The sequence below is a fragment of the Biomphalaria glabrata genome, chromosome 10 (genome assembly GCF_947242115.1).
Source record: "Biomphalaria glabrata chromosome 10, xgBioGlab47.1, whole genome shotgun sequence".
NCBI lineage: Eukaryota > Metazoa > Mollusca > Gastropoda > Planorbidae > Biomphalaria > Biomphalaria glabrata.
In genome coordinates this window covers 14,524,092-14,541,668 of record NC_074720.1, presented here as the reverse complement: position 1 = coordinate 14,541,668, position 17,577 = coordinate 14,524,092, and the positions used below count along the sequence as shown (strand labels likewise).

The 17,577-nt window shown below is 34.4% G+C and overlaps 1 protein-coding gene across 2 annotated transcripts in view; it reads left to right on the top strand.

Moving 5' to 3' along the window:
* The window catches only part of LOC106054378 (doublecortin domain-containing protein 1-like), a 40,222-nt gene that overhangs the window by 416 nt on the left and 22,229 nt on the right, over positions 1-17,577 (top strand). Inside the window, exons 1-13 of one of the 2 annotated variants that reach the window (XM_056044054.1) lie at positions 173-816; positions 1,393-1,560; positions 7,947-8,330; positions 9,687-9,727; positions 9,870-9,976; positions 10,868-11,036; positions 11,692-11,797; positions 12,225-12,324; positions 12,594-12,687; positions 13,380-13,549; positions 14,908-15,000; positions 15,709-15,798; positions 16,238-16,324. In XM_056044054.1, coding sequence (XP_055900029.1) covers positions 563-816; positions 1,393-1,560; positions 7,947-8,330; positions 9,687-9,727; positions 9,870-9,976; positions 10,868-11,036; positions 11,692-11,797; positions 12,225-12,324; positions 12,594-12,687; positions 13,380-13,549; positions 14,908-15,000; positions 15,709-15,798; positions 16,238-16,324 — 1,863 coding nt within the window. In that variant the 5' untranslated portion in view covers positions 173-562. Of the gene's footprint in view, positions 1-172; positions 817-1,392; positions 1,561-7,946; positions 8,331-9,686; positions 9,728-9,869; positions 9,977-10,867; positions 11,037-11,691; positions 11,798-12,224; positions 12,325-12,593; positions 12,688-13,379; positions 13,550-14,907; positions 15,001-15,708; positions 15,799-16,237; positions 16,325-17,577 lie in introns of those variants that run through there. The other variant, XM_056044053.1, reaches the window with a different exon arrangement.

The following is a 17,577-nucleotide window of genomic DNA, read 5'->3' as shown; positions in this document are numbered from 1 at the left end:
AATTTAATATAGCCTTAGCCTTGCCTTAGGCCTTAGCCTGCCTTAGGCTAAGTTTAGGCGTCTTAATAAGGCTAAGCAGAGTTTTGGTCACTGATTGGCATGCATGACTAGATGGACACATAAAATCTTGCAGCTTCATTTTTATTTTTTATAAGGCAAAGGGTAACGTGTCTTCGTCAGACTTGGCGAGTCAAAGCTTGAAGAGCTGGCGTTCACGTACCTTGGCAGCATCATAACAAATGATGGAGATGCTTACCATGATGTAGCGTGCCGATTAGGAAAGGCAGGGAGCATTTTCCAAAGGCTGCAGCTTATTTGGACTAGCCAAGCCATTGGACTCAAGACAAAAATACACCTTCTCAACACAATCGTCATTCCAACTGCTCCATATGCATGTGAGACGTGGAAGTCATCTGTCAAAATTGAGAAAAGACTAAATGTGGCTCAACAGAGATGGCTGAGACGGATTTTGGGAGTCAGTTACACAGATCAGGTCTCAAACAAGGAAATCCTATGCCGAACTGGGAGTCGAACACTTGGTGAGGTTGTGACTGAGCATCGCATGAGGTTTGCGGGACATGTTCTACGTCAAAATGAATTACACACACCAAGAGTTGCGATAACATGGAAGCCAAAACGAGGAAAGCACAAACAGGGAAGTCCTCGTATTATTTGGCAACACACCTTCATGGAGGACCTCAGAACAGTGGACACCAGGTGGGAGGAGGCTTCAGACATTGCCAGTGACAGATCTTTATGGAGACAGCTTGCCGCGGCCGCCAATGCGCCAAAAGGCGCGGGAGGACCTAAGTCTAAGTCTATAATTTGATTTTAATTTAAATTATTTTATAGTTTTACTACTCTTACTCTTACATAATATGTATTAACAGTTATTGTGCTCTGATAAATTAATATAACATCAATGTATGTAGTATAATGTAGCCCTAAAAGTCTGAAATTTCCAAAATTAAATAGAATCTAGATCTATATTCTATCAAAACAAAAAGTCAGCAACTGTAAAACAATATATAGAATTATAGATCTACAAGTTTAACAGTCTAAATTAAACTATTCTGTGAAGTGTTTCCTGGCTGTATATAATTCATAATATGCAAATAAAACTTTGAAAAGTTTTATTTTAGCTTAATACTATAATGCATATTATTAGGATGAAGTGGAAGATGCTAATATTTGAAAAGGAGCCAATGAAAATATTAAGTAGGGGACACAATTCTTCCAACACAACATAAACCACACTATACCAACATTTTTTTAAATACTCATATTGGATTTTTGTTACTTGGACAAGCAAACATGACTATCTCTTTTAAAAAATAATTTGACATCTTCCTGTTCAATTTCATACATTTAGCTTTCTTTGTTTCATCTTAGATCAAATAAAAAGACAGACAGGCTATCAAATCGTCCTCCAATACCCTACAGTACAGTTGTGTTCAAGAAAAATAAATCTGATCTTGTAAGTTATGAAGACTTATTAGTTACGCAATATCTGGAAGAGATCAAGAGTCAAAAAGTCAAATTATTTCAGCCTAAAATTCAGTAAGTTTCATTATAAATTTTTTTTTATGATAGCATTGATTAAAACTGTTATTTATTCTATCTGCTGAAACAACTCATTTGTTTAATAATTTATTAAGAGAAATATTTAAAAATATTATTACTAATATTATTAATTTTATTTACGAATAAACAGGATCTAAAAAAAAATCTCTTCACTTGTCCAAGCATTATTTGAAATAGCTGCCAGAATGATTTGAATTGGACACAAAAATCTATTTTAGCTCCCTTATATCAAGGGACCGTACTTAAAGGGAAACTCCGATAGTTTTTCAAATTTTAGTTATTGACATATTTAAATTCTGCGTAAAAAGTTGTAATAGTAAACATTATATCATTTTTTATTTAAATGCTCGGAAAATTTTATATTTAATAAATTAGACAGAAAATTCTCCACGCCCCCAAAAAAACGGGATTCTGCGAGATGTTTTTAGTTTTTAAAAACGTGACGTCACGAAGGTGCTGGCTAAATATAGATCTAGACCTATATAACCGATAAACTCTCTAGTCTAGATCTAGACCTATCGGATCGCATTTATTGTTACGCTTCACAGCTAGATCTAGTCTCCACGTTGATTTATAATCGGTCATTGTTTATAAACCTCTATTTCTACTTGAAGAAAATTAAATATTGTTCTTCAGCTTGTTGCAGTAGTTCCAATCACAAAGATAAAATCAGCAAGTATGCTGATACAGAAATTAGTGTCTCTTTTCATTTGTTTCCAAGAGATGAAGTTTTAAAGGGAAAATGGGGAAAATTTATTCGCCTGAAGAGCAAATATTTTACAAAGGCATTAGCTAATTCCTGTTTATGCTCAAACCATTTTGAGAGAAGCTGTTTCAGCAACTTCACTGCTGTGGAAATGGGATTTAAAAAAAAAATTGAAGTTAATACTAATACCAGGTGCAGTACCAACAATACATTGGATTTCCAGGCCAAAGAATTCAATTAATGATACTACTGAGACATTTTAAACAACTGAAGTTCATAAATATAAATGAAATCAGATTTGTGAGCTAGAAATTTACTACGAATACTAGATCTACTATTAAATTTCTTATTTAATAAGTAGATCTATCGTCTACGAAACTCAATTCCAACTTTTTAACTTTTGACCTTGGGGGTGTGTCTCGCCGGCTGAGCCAGCGTCAAGCTCTCTCATCACTTTTTCCATGTCAACCAATGTTAGGTCGAAACAGCACAAAAAAATCATAATTTTCTTACGGTCAAACATACAGTCATAATTAATACACCATTAGAAATTTCTTTTAAAGTATTTTAATGATGTAATAACGAAATTTTTTTTTTATCAAAGATAATTTCTTTTTCGCCTCCCTATCAATGAGTATCAATAGGATTTGAGTGCACCGTCGTGACGTCACACAGAAATTCAGTGAAAATCTGACTGTTTTGGATGCGCAGAAAAATTATGTCACAAAAACATCAATTACTAAGTTATTCTTGCAAATAAAAAAAAAAGAATAATATATTCATTATCTATAAATCAAAACACATATTATATCAAAAATTGTCAAAACCATCGGAGTTACCCTTTAAAAGAAAATATAAAAGTTTCAAGTTTAATACATAAATATCAATTTTTTTTTAATGTTCTGGATGTCACAAACCATGTTTATTTCTAATAATAAAAAAGTAAAGTTCCCCTTTCAGACCTTGTGGTCTATAGGGCAGATGATGTAAAGGTCATCTGTTTCTGTGGCCTACGGTTAACAAGGGTGTCAAGTGGCCAGCACAACGACCAACCGCCTTTACTTTTCCCTAACTAATGTCAGGTACCCATTAGAGCTGGGTGGACTCAGAGGCGCCCGAAGATCCCGAAATAAAAAATCCCAGTCTTCACCAGGATTCAAACCCCGGTTTGGTAGCCAAGCGCTTTACCGCTCAGCCACAGCGCCTCCTATTTCTAATAATGGTAGGTCTAAATTTTGGAAAGTTCACTTGACCCCTCATGAAATGTAGTAGGGGTCATGGAATTTTTATTTAAGTTCCCTTTTCAGACCTTGTGATCCATGGATCAGATAATGTAAAGGTCATCTGTGTAAAGATCATCTGTTTCTGTTGCCCATGGTTAAGAGGGTGTCATGTGGCCAGCACAACGACCAGCTGCCTTTACTTTACTTTTCCCCAACTGATGTCAGTTACTGTGTGGAATCATGTCACCCTAAAGATCCCAGAATTAAAAATCCCAGTCATCACCAGGATTAAATCTGTGCCTTCGAATTTTGATGTTGAAGTGAATTTGGGATAAGATTTGGAGAGAGTTGTAGTTGAATTAGTTAAATGGCAAGTACAAAGGAGGTTGGAGGTGGTAGTTTGCTATGCGCAACTAGTTTTTTTTTTTAAATTCCTTATTCTAAATATACATTGGAGTATTGTTGTATATTTATGTTTCCTGTTGTGTGTTGTGAACTGATCTGTTCTAGTGTGTCAAAATGTCATGGTGTCCAGGTCAGCTTGTGTGTGTACTGTGAACTGTTTTGTCATTCTTGTTCAATAAAGCCTAGCATCAAGACATGTCGTCCTGTAGTATTTTATTAGGTCACTACAATTTATTGAACAAGAATCTTGTGGATTAATTGTGCTTCAAACTTTAAGCATGGATCGTTTTTTTAAGACCTGAAAGATTGGTGGTGGATCCTAATGATCCCGACGCTCATCAGAAGGTGAGAAGTTCGATCTACTATGTAACTTTATCTCACATGCTGTGTATGAATTGATATCTGGCTGTAATGACTTTGAAACTGCTGTAAACACACTAAACGGACTCTACGTCAAACAAACCAATGAGGTTTATGCTCGCTATCTCCTATCCAATTGTAAACAGGAAACAGGACAGAGTGTTGACAGGTATATTCAAAGATTGAGATTGCTAGCTAAAGACAGCCATTTCAGAGCAGTCACTGTCCTCGAAAACCAGAACGAGGCCATTAGAGAATCATTCATTAGTGGCATGTCATCACCAGAGATTAGGCAGAGACTTTTAGAGTACTCATCTCTGGACCTCGCAAAGTTATTGGAGGTAGCTAGATCTCTTGGAATGGCACAGAAACATTCTGTGACATATAACTCGCAACAAGCCACTACTTTTCAAACACCACAAGCACAACAATCCACTAAGTCAGAATTGCTGCTTTGCTCTGCTGTAGAAGACACGATTGATTCGACACCAGGTACCATAGCTGCAGCTCAAAGCAAGTGCTACTTTTGTGGAGGTGCTATCTACTCACTCTAGTAGCAAATGCCCTGGTAAAGATGCAATCTGCAATAAATGCGGTAAAAAGGGACACTACAAAAAGGTATGCAAATCAAAACTTTCTACAGTTTACTGACATAACTCGTGCTGTAATGAAAATACAAGTTAACAACATTACCCTTGATGCCCTCATCGATACAGGTAGTTCGGACAGTTACATTTCTGCATCGGCTGTCAAAAAGTATAGATTCAAAACTTTTCACTCATCAAAACTTATATCTATGGCCAACACGAACCTAACTGGTTATAAACGACACTCTATTCATCAATTTAGAAGTTGAGAGACTCTTAAAAGATGGCATCATTGAGCACTCGTCGTCTCCATGGCGGGCTCAAGTCTTTATAACAACCAACGAACGACACAAACGAAGAATGGTAGTGGACTACAGCCAAACTGTTAATCGGTTCACAATTCGGGATGCTTATCCCTTACCTCGCATTGATGATATGGTCTCTCAAATAGCAAAATTTGAAATATTTAGCACCCTTGATCTTCGCAACGCATACCACCAGATCCCTCTAAGGAAGACTGATCGCCCTTATATTGCCTTTGAAGCTGGAGGTTGAAACAGATGCATCGGATATCGCTATATCCGCTACATTATCCCAGAACAAAAGACCAGTTGCCTTCTTCTCCAGAACACTATCTCTTAGCGACAGACGTCAATCCTCCATAGAGAAAGAAGCAATGGCTATCGAGGAATCAATCAAGAAATGGAGACATTTTCTATTAGGGTCGCATTTCAAACTCACCACGGATCAAAGGTCCGTATCATTCATGCTGAACCCTCGCCATCACGGTAAAATAAAAAAACGACCAAATTCAGAGGTGGAGAATAGAACTATCAATGTACAGTTTTGATGTGTGTTACCGGCCGGAGGCTGACAACATGGCCGCCAATGCTCTTTCTCGTGGATTCTGTGCAAGTACAACCACCCCTAGGTCTTTGAAAGAACTTTACAACACTCTTTGTCATCCTGGCATAGTGCGAATGCTCCATTTTGTCCGGTCAAAGAATCTTCCGTATGCAGTTGAAGAAATAAGAACTGTAGTAAACAATTGCCCCATCTGTGCAGAGATAAAACCTCGTTTTTATCAACCATCTGCCGGCAGCTTAGTAAAAGCTACATCACCATTCGAGAGACTTAGTGTTGACTTTAAGGGAACATTCCCTTCTACCACTAAAAATAAATATTTATTGACAATTATTGATGAGTACTCAAGGTTTCCTTTTGCATATGCATGTCCTGACATGTCTACTCAAACAGTAATTAGATGCTTAACAAACCTATTCAGCATTTTTGGGACGCTACCGTATTTACATTCCGACCGGGGATCAGCCTTCATGTTGGAAGAGCTACGATCTTTCCTCAAAGGTAAAGGCATAGTAACAAGCAGAACCACAGCATACAATGCCAAAGGGAATGGGCAAGTAGAAAAACTGAACTCGACTCTCTGGAAATCAATTCTTCTTGTCATCAGGTCAAGAGGGTTACCTAATACACAATGGGAGCTAGCCCTAAACGACGCTCTCCATTCAATTTTATCTCTACTATGCACTGCTACAAACATGACACCTCACGAAAGACTATTTCCCTACAAAAGAAGGTCCGCCTGTGGTGTCTCTCTGCCGACCTGTTCCAGGGCCTGTCCTGATGAGAAGACATGCGAGGCAAAGCAAATATGATCCGCTGGTAGATGAAGTGGAGCTTATTGAAGCTAATTAGAACAATGCCCACATACGTCTTCCAAATGGACGGGAAGAAACTGTATCACTACAACATTTGGCTCCGAGACCGTAGTACATGATTTCGCTCCGAGAGACTTTGAGACATCTTCTGACGTCTTTCAACACCAACACTGAGACTTCTCTGGGTGTCTCCCAACACTCAGTGGCTTCTAGGGGTGACATAGAGACATCTGCAGAGAACATGGTTCCACCTGCTTTAAGAGCAGAAGAAAACATTATTGAAAATGGACAAAATTCACCTGCCAGAGATACGCCCTTACAGCACTGGTATAATCTCAGAAGTAGAGCGAAAAGAAACTAAACAGGGGGTGAATGTTGTGTATTTATGTTTCCTGTTGTGTGTTGTGAACTGATCTGTTCTAGTGTGTCAAAATGTCATGGTGTCCAGGTCAGCTTGTGTGTGTGTGTGTACTGTGTTATTGTGAACTGTTTTGTCATTCTTGTTCAATAAAGCCTAGCATCAAGACATGTCGTCCTGTAGTATTTTATTAGGTCACTACAAGTATTAAAGTAATACAACTTTATTAATCTTATGTACAAGTTGGTTTCATTCTTGATGAAAGAGAGTGTGCAGAGTATTTCATATGTTCCTTTTGGAACTGGGGTAACCACCCTAGGCAATACTTACATAGAGGTGGTTCATGGAACTAAGTTGAAAAACAAAACAATAAGATCAAGAACAAAATAGAATAAGGGACTTATTTTATGTCTTATTATTAAGTGCATTATTAAGTGTGTTTGTTTTCTGAAAAATACTATTGGGTCAATAATAGAATATATGCATCCTCAACTCAAGAAAACATTAAGAAACTGGAACAGACACTAAATAGAGCAGTGAGATTCATAACATAGATTAGAGTAACACATTAAGTAAAATCATTAAGTCTAGAAACCCTTTATGATAGAAGACTTAAAAGTAAAGTAGCAATTATACATAAAACACTGAACCATAATCTTCAAACACAAAAACAAATTCTAATAAAATACTCAGAAAGAGACAATGATAACAGCACACATTCCTCATTCCATATGCTAGGACAAATTTGTACAAATGCTCCTTCTTCCCTAGTGCTTTTAAATTATTAAATGGGTTGCCTGAGTCAGCCAGGAAAACCAATGACTTTGTAGAATTTAATTCATTGATTAACTTGCATGACTAGATTGACCTAGGACATGCATAGGACATAATCATCTTTTTTGAAGTAATGTCTATATTTTATAAGACAAGTACAATGACTTGAACAAATCATATGTTATTAGTCATTGGATTAAACCTTTAAATTTATCCGCTTTAAAATTCTTTTTGCTTTATTTTATTTAAAATATGTTATTGAAATTTCAGAGCCCCTGTATCCCCATATCTTCAAAGAATATCTAATATTGACTACAATGGAAGACCTAGAGTCAGGCCAAGGTCAGCCGTTGCTTGTGTTTGCTCAGGACATGGTAAACAACAAGGTGGTAGCCACAAAATTTCTTGGGAAATGGACTGCAGTAGAAACACAATGGCTAAATCTATGGAGTGCTGTTGTCATGAGTCAGAAAAAGTTTGCAGAGAAAAAAATTGCAGAGTTTTTAGTGCTATACCTGGCTCTTGTTGTTGCCCTCCTGCAGTCAAACCCAAGATAGATGCTAAATTTATAGCGGATCCAAGTTTATGGGATCCAGCCACACCTAGAAACCCTCATCACAGTCGACCAGTCAGTGCCCCTGTGAAAAGACTTCGGTAAGATACAAATATATTTTTTGATACCTAAATATTAACTATACAGTGGTCAAAGGTATGTCTACATGGTATGTCTAAGTATGTCTACTTAGAAAGCAGCGCTTATTAATACTCATAAATTCATAAATGATAGTAATCAAAATTTTAGTACAATTATTAAGAGCTCAAGAGCTAGGCACTAGAGAAATATACAGTTACAATTTTTGGAGACAGTCTTTTTCCAATCCCAGAGGCACAAGTATGGTCATAATAGATGCATCTAAAACTTTTGAAGGCTGTCACATTTTCTGCCTTATATACATAAAAAAAAAATGGAATGAAAGAAAGTTATGCATCAAAAGTGTTAATAAGGGATTTAGGGGAAGAAATTATTGTTTTGTACTTTATTAGACATTAAAATGTCAGCTTTCAAATACATAATTGGGAGAAATTGTGCATTAAAAAAAATCCTATTTGGTAAATTTAACCTCTTTGGTTTCATTCTTTTAAATTGCTTAGCTGTCCTTGGCTTAAGTAACAAGAGGTTAAATTTTTGTATTTTATTATCCAAGGCAATTAGGAAAATTAGTGATTATGAGTGAATGAATGAGAAGTCAGGACTAAGAATTTTATATTGCATGTCTTAATGGCTTATAGTAAGTTTGTTCTTTTTACAGAATTAAAGATCTAAATCTGACCTTCTTTTTGCTACAGCAGCTTTCAAACAACTTAAGATTTTTTGAAATCACAAAAATATAGCCAATATTAAGATCAGCTAGTAAAGTCCACATTTATATGTGCCTACAATTGCTGAACAGCAGAATCAGAAAGAAACAATCATGCCATGGAATGAGATGCTTTTGGAGGTTATTATATAACTAGATTGAAAAGTTGATTGTGCCAAATGAAGACTTCATGAAAATTTTCAAAAAATACAGACTTAGGTATTACTGCTACATCAAACGATCCTCTAGACCTTTCAGAGTCTCTTGCAAGAACACTAATAGGATGAGAAGCAGTTAAAAGAAATTAATGGAAGACATCAAGGAATAAATGTCTTGTACACTTACTGAGACATTAGTGAGTAGAGTAAAGGGAACTTATTGGCAGATCATTTCTTGTGTTCAGTTTAGATTTGGGCCCAGTTGCATGGTCACCATCAATAATGATGAAGAACTCACATTTATCAACAGGACAATCTGTTTTATCATTTTCTCATGTGGCAAAAGAGATGTAACATTTGTTTTTATAACAGTATATTTTTTCTTTGCATTGCTGTTAAGTTTCTTATTTACCTTTTCATAAACATGTTAGTTATTGTTGAAGTTTGTGTACTTTATTTATTTTTCAATTTACAAGTACACTTCATTATTGCAGACCCCCATCTGGTTCATCAAGAAAACTTAGGCCATTTTCTGGTAATTAATTAATTAATTAATTATTATTTTTTTTTACAATTAACTTTTTTTTATAAAAAAAAAATAAATTTTAACACATAATTGAAATATATCTTTTACTGTATTTCTTAATTACATCTTTTGTTCTTTTTACAATGTGTAGCTCATAGGATGCTGTCTAGAAATCATGCTAACATAATTAAAGTATGTGCATATGTAAATGGGTCAAGGGAAAAGTTTGCTCACCTTGCAGCACCAACTATGGCAATTGTAAGTTGTTCTGTACAAATACAAAAATTAATGGCTTTTGTAATAGTTTACACACAAAAAGTTTTTAAACATCATTTTTAGACAAAAATATTATTGAATTTAGTTACACAAAAAATGTGGTTCTAAATATGATTTCTAGCACAAATTTCCCAGATTAATATCTTGGTGTTGTAGACTTAACATCATATAAGAGGGAGGGGCAGAACATGCATAGATGGTACACAGACTGTATAAGGATTTTCAGTTGTCAAATTAGGTCTATTGCTAAAATACAAACTTTTCTAGACTGCTTATCTTATCTTGTAATTTATTGATGTTCCTCAAAAAAAAAGGTGAACATGAATTATATAAATAATGTGGCCTTAGGCCATCATAGTCTCTTAACCAAAAGCTCCTGACTTTAAATCTTAAAAGAGAATAGGCATTGCTGCCTTAGACATGGTAGCCACTAAAGACTTTGAATTCATGTAGCTTTCAATGGAAGGGGGGGTGATATTAGTTGTAGTGATACATTCAATTTATAATTTCAACTGTAATTTGTTTGCCATTTTAGTAAAAAATTATAACCTTTACATTTCTATCTTGATTGACCACATTTCTAAAGAGTATATAAACCAATAACTATATCTGCCCATTGGAGCACATTTTTATTAGTTATAGTTATACATTAAATTTATAATTTCAACTGTAATTTGTTTGCCATTATATAAAAAAATGGTAACCTTTACATTTCTATCTTAATTGAACCCTTTTCTAAAGACTATATAAACAAGTAATTATATCTGCTCATTGGAGCAAAACAAATGGTCCTAGTGAAAAATTTGGCCAAATTACTTTAGTTGTTTTAGAGGCAAAAAAGAATATTAAAAGCACTTAATAAACTAATTTCAGCTTCTTGAGATGGCCACAGAGAAACTAGGTTTGCCGTTTGCTGCCCGCAGAGTGTTTTTAGAGAATGGACGAGAGATTTTCACAGCTAATGATTTTTTTGAGTCAGAAGCAGAAAACATTTTTGTCTCCATGGGTGAATCATTTAAGAATCCTGACCTTTCCACTAAAAGTAAGTATAGCTCTCATTAAATATATGCTTGAATAATTCACTTCAATTAATAATAATGTCTTTGATTCTGAAGATTTAGGAGGAGTGCAGTGTTTCACATGGCCACACAAATCTAGTTGTGACCTGCATATTTTTCCACACCTGATGCAGATGCTATGGGCCTATTTAAGTTTTCTTTACATCTTCTGCCTTCTACAAGGTCTTTTCTCTAGGCCTCAAATGTGTGTCATTATGAGAGCTCTTAAGTAGTCTCTTTCTAGGGTTATCTGGTGTCATCTACTTTGCCAGTGTCTGAGTTGATCTTCATTGCATTTATAGGGGGCTCCTTTGTTATGCTGTTCTCCTTTAAGCTGGGCAAAAGAGATTGCTTTTAGCATGTGGTCATCCCCCATGCAGTATTTTTGTTCAATCCAGTACATCAGTTGAATGTGCTTCTATATTGTCCACACCAGCCTCCAGCAGAGCAGTTATTTGTTAGGTACTCCTGCCAGTGTATACCCATAATGGAGTAGAGGCACCTTTAATTCAGGCATTTGAAGAGCCTTAGATGCCTTCTATAGAGCACCCAGGTCTAAGAGCCATACAAAAGTGTATTAGCATCATTCACACATTGTTTAAAATGACATATTTCTTTTACAATTTTTTTTTATATTAGAAAATATGGACATCAAGAACTGCTCTGTTTGGACATTGGCTGGAATAACCATGTCTGAGAAAGTCAAAAATAAAGGAACTAAAGCAAAGATGACCAAAAGATTAAAGTAAGTAAGATTGTTTGCTGTGCCAGCAGTGAGCAGCTCAAAGCTTGGTTATTAGTAGTCATAGTTTGAATTTTTTCTTGTAAACCAGAGATTCTCTTTCAGACTTAAGAGCTTTTCTTATCATCTACAGAACCATATTGAAAAAAATATAAAGGCCTTCTGTTTTGAAGTTAACGGTTTATGGGGGTGTCATGTGGCCAGCACAACTACCAACGGCTTTAATTTTTTCCAACTCATGTGAGGTACCTATTAAAGTTGGATGGACTCAGAGGCAACCCAAAAAGCCAGAAATTAAAAAATCCCATTCTTCACTGGGATTCAAAGCCTATACCTCTTGCCATCACAGAACCATGTATTAATATGAAAATAATATTAAATGCAAAAAAAAAATGGAATAAATGAATTACTACACTTTATTATGTTTCAGAACTTTATACAAAAACAACAAAATTAGGATAATAATCTATGTAAATGGAAGTAGCACTGATGCCAATGAAGTTATTGCAGATGTAGACAATTTCAATGGAGTGAGTAGATGTTTACAATTTTTTTATTTTAATTCTATTTTTTTTTTTTTTTGTATTGTAATTTTTTAATGGTTAAACAAAAATAATTTATTTGCATTTTAACAATGTTGACTACACAACAAAAGATATATATGAAAGCAAATATAAATTTTAATTCAGTAGTCTTAAAAACTATGTTTTATTTCAATGGGAGAAAACATGTTGATTCCAAATTAAGAACATAGATCATAGTCAACATATGTTTTAGCAGTTTAATTTTTTTTCTTCAGTTTTTAGTTGCCTGCACAGCTAAACTTAATCTTTCAAGGCATGCTAAAATTGTTTATGACTGGAATGGAAAACAGATTACTAATCTATCTGAAAGTAAGTGTGCCACACTATAACTACTCAATAGTATCATGGTGATGATGGCTATCATGGCTATCAGAATGATTGTGAAGACGGAAAAATTTGATATTATCAAATGGATGATTTTAACAAATTTTGTCACTTGCCTTTTAATTAGAGGAAACAAACTCAAGAATGAGTAATTGAATTTTAAAAAGTTAACGATATTACATTAAATAGGGTATTGTTAAGACTCTTTAAAAAATAAGCAAATACTCTCAGGTTCTAATTTAGAAACACTTTAATATTAGTACAAATAACGTAATCATAATGTTTTAAACTCTCTTCATGTCGATATTTTCGGCTTCCTCTTTTTACATCCCTTCCATTCAATACCCAAATTTGCACCATTTGTCATTCACACCATGCTGCGCTACATCCGTAACAACTGGGAGCTACTTGTTACTGATAGAAGTTTCTGGGAAAATTCTTGGTTATGGTTGCTTTTGAAATGACTCCATTGCATTGAGCTTTGAAAATTTGATCCTTTTTCCACATTTTCTGCCATTCCTTAAGCTATCATTATAGTGGAAGTACAATCACAACATAGTAGAGAGAGAGAGTACATTGACTTGTTAAATATAATATGTTTCTAAGAAAATATTTTAGTTCCACTAAAGTCATAAACCATCTCTTAATGTATTCTTATCTTGTCTTGTACTGCTCAGTTTCTTTTCTGGATGATATTATAATGCCACAAAAGACAACTCCAATCGGTGGTCCAGTTTGGATCTCAACTGGAGAGAGATTAAGTCCATCTGGTGTTAGGGGATATTTGATGAATCTTCAGACTTCACTCAAAGAGAAACTCAAAGTTAAAAAGAATAGAAAGCAACAGGTAATACTTTTATAATTATATTTTAATTATTTTTCTTTTATAAGGAAAACCTACTTTGTACTAATGAAATAAATGTTTGGATATGTTGTAAAACAACTAGAAACACAGCATGAAAGACCCTGGCTATTCCAGCATTTGTCAAAAAGTTTTTTTTTAATTCCAAACTTTATGGTGATCAAGACACTTACATTGTTCTTAAAGACACAATGCCAAACCCATGTATATAAACCTTTGTGTTTGCTCTCTCTATAGTAAAGGATGGCTTTGTTCGTCATAGATGTATATCTTGGCTAAGGCTAGTAGTGCTTCTGGAGAGTGGGGAGGTATAAATCTCTCCCCTTCTGTCAACCAAAATCAGCATCTACCAAGAAGTGGTTCTCTCAACCCTACTGTATGGACCTGAGACATGGATACTATAAAAAAAAATCAAAATGTTTTTTTTGAATGCTTTCACCAAATGCTCCACACCAAAGGACTATAGTAATTAGGCTGCACTACAAATAGTGATGTTCTTATGAATGCCAGCATGAAGGGACTGCTAACTGTTTGACAGCTATGCTGGGCAGGGCACATATCATTACATGCTATGCTGGGCATAGCACATATCCTGTATGGGGAAGGACTGTATGATTTGGCCAAAGGCAATCCATTTCAGTGAAATGTGGTCAGCCTAAAAAATTTGCCCCCCCCCCCCCCCATCCAAAAAAAAAAACATTTAAAAGACCATCTTAGGTTTCATCTAGCTTTAACAGGCATAGCACCTAGCAGCAGGGGACTTCTGAATGAGATTGTGGAATACACATTTGAGACCAAAATGAAATCAACTGCTAGGACAGACATAGATGTCAAAACTTAAATGTAACACTGGTAGATAATGGTCATAACTGCTTTGGGTGTGGCAAAATATCTAGATCTTAACTAGGCCTACATAGTCACATTAAAAAATACACTCCTCTCTGAACTCATATAGAAAATACATAAAAACATGCTTATAAATACACTCCTCTCTGAACTCAAAGACAGCTTTATTATTATTGTTGTTGTTTGTTCTGACCTGGTTAGGCTATATCGATTCAAACATTAAAGTTTTATGCTGTTATGTATTTTTGCTCTTAAAATTCTTTTTTTTTTTAAATTAATAAAAATATTATTAACATTTATTTAATATACCAAATAAAAATTTTAGATTGTATGTTAATTTTTTTAGTAGAATTTTAGAAAAATTACCCAAATGAAATTCTAAACATATCCAGTAATCTTCAAGGTTTTTTTTATATACTAGATCTACATGGTGGAAAATAAAATAAAGTTTATAACTTTTTGTGAATGTTTAATATACACTATTTTATTAATTTCAGATTGACTTTGCTTTGAATGATAACAAGGAGCAAGTAACAGACCCTAAAGTCCTTGCCATAGCAGATGAAGATCTTTATGAAGCCCTTGAGAAAGTAAAATAAATAATAAAATAATATGAGACTTTCCATTCCCTTAAAAAGTCTGAAGCTTAATAAAATTTGTAATAGATCAAGACTAACAATAATAAATCTATGCTGTTAGAAACATTTCTACCAATTGTTTTTGTTTGGCCAGATTTCATGGCTTTAGTTTTCTCAATATGCTATGATCTTATTACTTGTCTGGACCATTTGAGAAGGGGAAAGAAGAAGGGTGTATCTGAGTGAAGGTTTCAGTGATGGCTTTTTAAATTATTTTATATTTTTTAAAAGTTGTACAACTTGAATTCGAACTCGAGGGCTCAAGTCAATACACTAACCACAAAGTGATTATGAAAATAGAAGGTTTCATAGCTATCTATTGTTAGTTTCAAACTTTTAAGCAACAACTGAATTCTCCACACAAAGTATAAGGGGAACAATTCAACTCATACTGCTACTTCTGCCAAATTCCATTTCTTTCCCTTTTCAACAAAATAATTAATAAAAATTATTAAATTACTAATTGGTTAATTATTTTAAATTGATAAATAATTGTGCAAAATTTTAACTTGACCTGAGCTTGGGTGTGGGAGAAATAACTTGTAAAAAAATTATACCAGAAAGACAGACAGATAGAGTAAGTTTTTATAAGCTTTGTAATAAGAATTGTTTGGAAAAAAAATGTATTTAAAAATAATTGTGGCTTGGAAAATATTTCAGACTGAGGAAGATATAGAAAAACTCAAAAACAATTTATCTTCTGTAAAAGAAAGATTAGAAGAGTTGGAGTCTGAGGCAATGAAAGAGGAGGTAATTTATGTTTTTGAATGGCAGTTAATAGCAATATTCTGAAAAACAAAAAATCAATTTCTAAGAACAAATCTATATGTCAAGAACTAATGATGTAACATTTTTAATGAATAATTTTTTTCTGTATGAGTTCCAAATGATTTTACATAAAGGTATTTTATGTAACAATTCTTGACAAAAGCATCATGCCCTTTGATTTCTCTTTTTTTTGTTTGCATCCATAAAGTACTTGAAACCTAAAACCACATAATGTTACTAGTTCATAGAAAGACACAATGATTGCAATACAATTTCATGTTTGTACATATCCTCTCATTATCTCCCAGCTTTCTGAAACAGAAAAATATTAGAAATTAACTTAGAAATTTTTTTTTTTTTGAATAAATGATGATTATGTTTTATATAACAAAGAACTAAATTGGAATATATTAACTTGTAGGATGAAGGCTTGAACTACCGACTAACTCACATTAAAACACTGGCAGTAGATGACAGGCTAGTAGGGCTCAAGGGTATCAAACTCAAGGTAAAGTATATTCTTCTGATGTACACAATGCACGGGGCCTTAAATGGCACTGAATACTTTATCTTTCAATAATTTAATAAAAAAATGATAAATAATGCCCAAAACTATTGCGTAACTGCAGTATTTCTTTAATCTTGACTAGTTTAGTCTCTTACATGTTAACACCAATATGCATCAAGCATTTCTTAAAACTAAAAAAATAATCTATGCTTACCAGTCTGTGTATTTATTATTTGGTAACCAGATTAATTGTCTGGGAAGCAAAAAAAAACCAGCTGTCCATACATAAGAGACCCATTTCAGACCATGTGATCTATGGAAGCAGTTGATGTAAAGCTCATCTGTTTCTATAGGGGAGGATTAATGAGAATGTCATGTGGTTAGCACAATGACCAACCATCTTTACTTCCCCAACATATGTTAGATACAAATTAGAGTTGCATGAATTAGAGTTGCATGGATTAGAGTTGGATGGATTAGACCTGGCCGGATTAGAGTTGGATAGATTAGAGTTGCATTAATTAGAGCTTGATAGATTAGAGTTGCATGGATTAGAGTTGCATGGATTAGAGTTGGATAGATTAGAGTTGCATGGATTAGAGTTGCATGGATTAGAGTTGCATGGATTAGAGCTAGATGGATTAGAGTTGGATAGATTAGAGTTGCATGGATTAGAGTTGCATGAATTAGAGCTGGATGGATTAGAACTGGATTGATTAGAGTTGCCTTGATTAGAGCTGGATGGATTAGAGTTGTATGGATTAGAGTTGCATGGATTAGAGTTGCATGGATTAGAGTTGGGTGGATTAGAGTTGGATGCATTCAGGAGCATCCTAAAAATCCAGTTGTTCAAATATCTTAGTCTTCATTGGGATTCAAACTCAAGGCCCCTTGGTTCAAAAGCCTAGGGCTTTACCGCTCGCCACTATGCCCCACCCATTGATATTATTAAGTTATTATTTCTGTTGATAATTAGAGATACATGTAGCAGTTGAAATCGAATTCACTTTTTTTGTTATATGTGGCTTAGAAAATTCCCTACCATCAATACTCTCTTTAAAAGGAAAAACAGTTACATGAGCTTGGTAATCTCAAAAAAGTAAAATCTTAATCCAAATCCAAGAAATCATCAGGATTTGAACTTTAGACTTTAGACCCTTGGATTGGCATTTTGCCACCATGCCTCTGATTTTGTAGTGAAAAAGTTCCTGGACATTTTGTAGACTATATTCCTTTTTGGAACCCTAATTTGG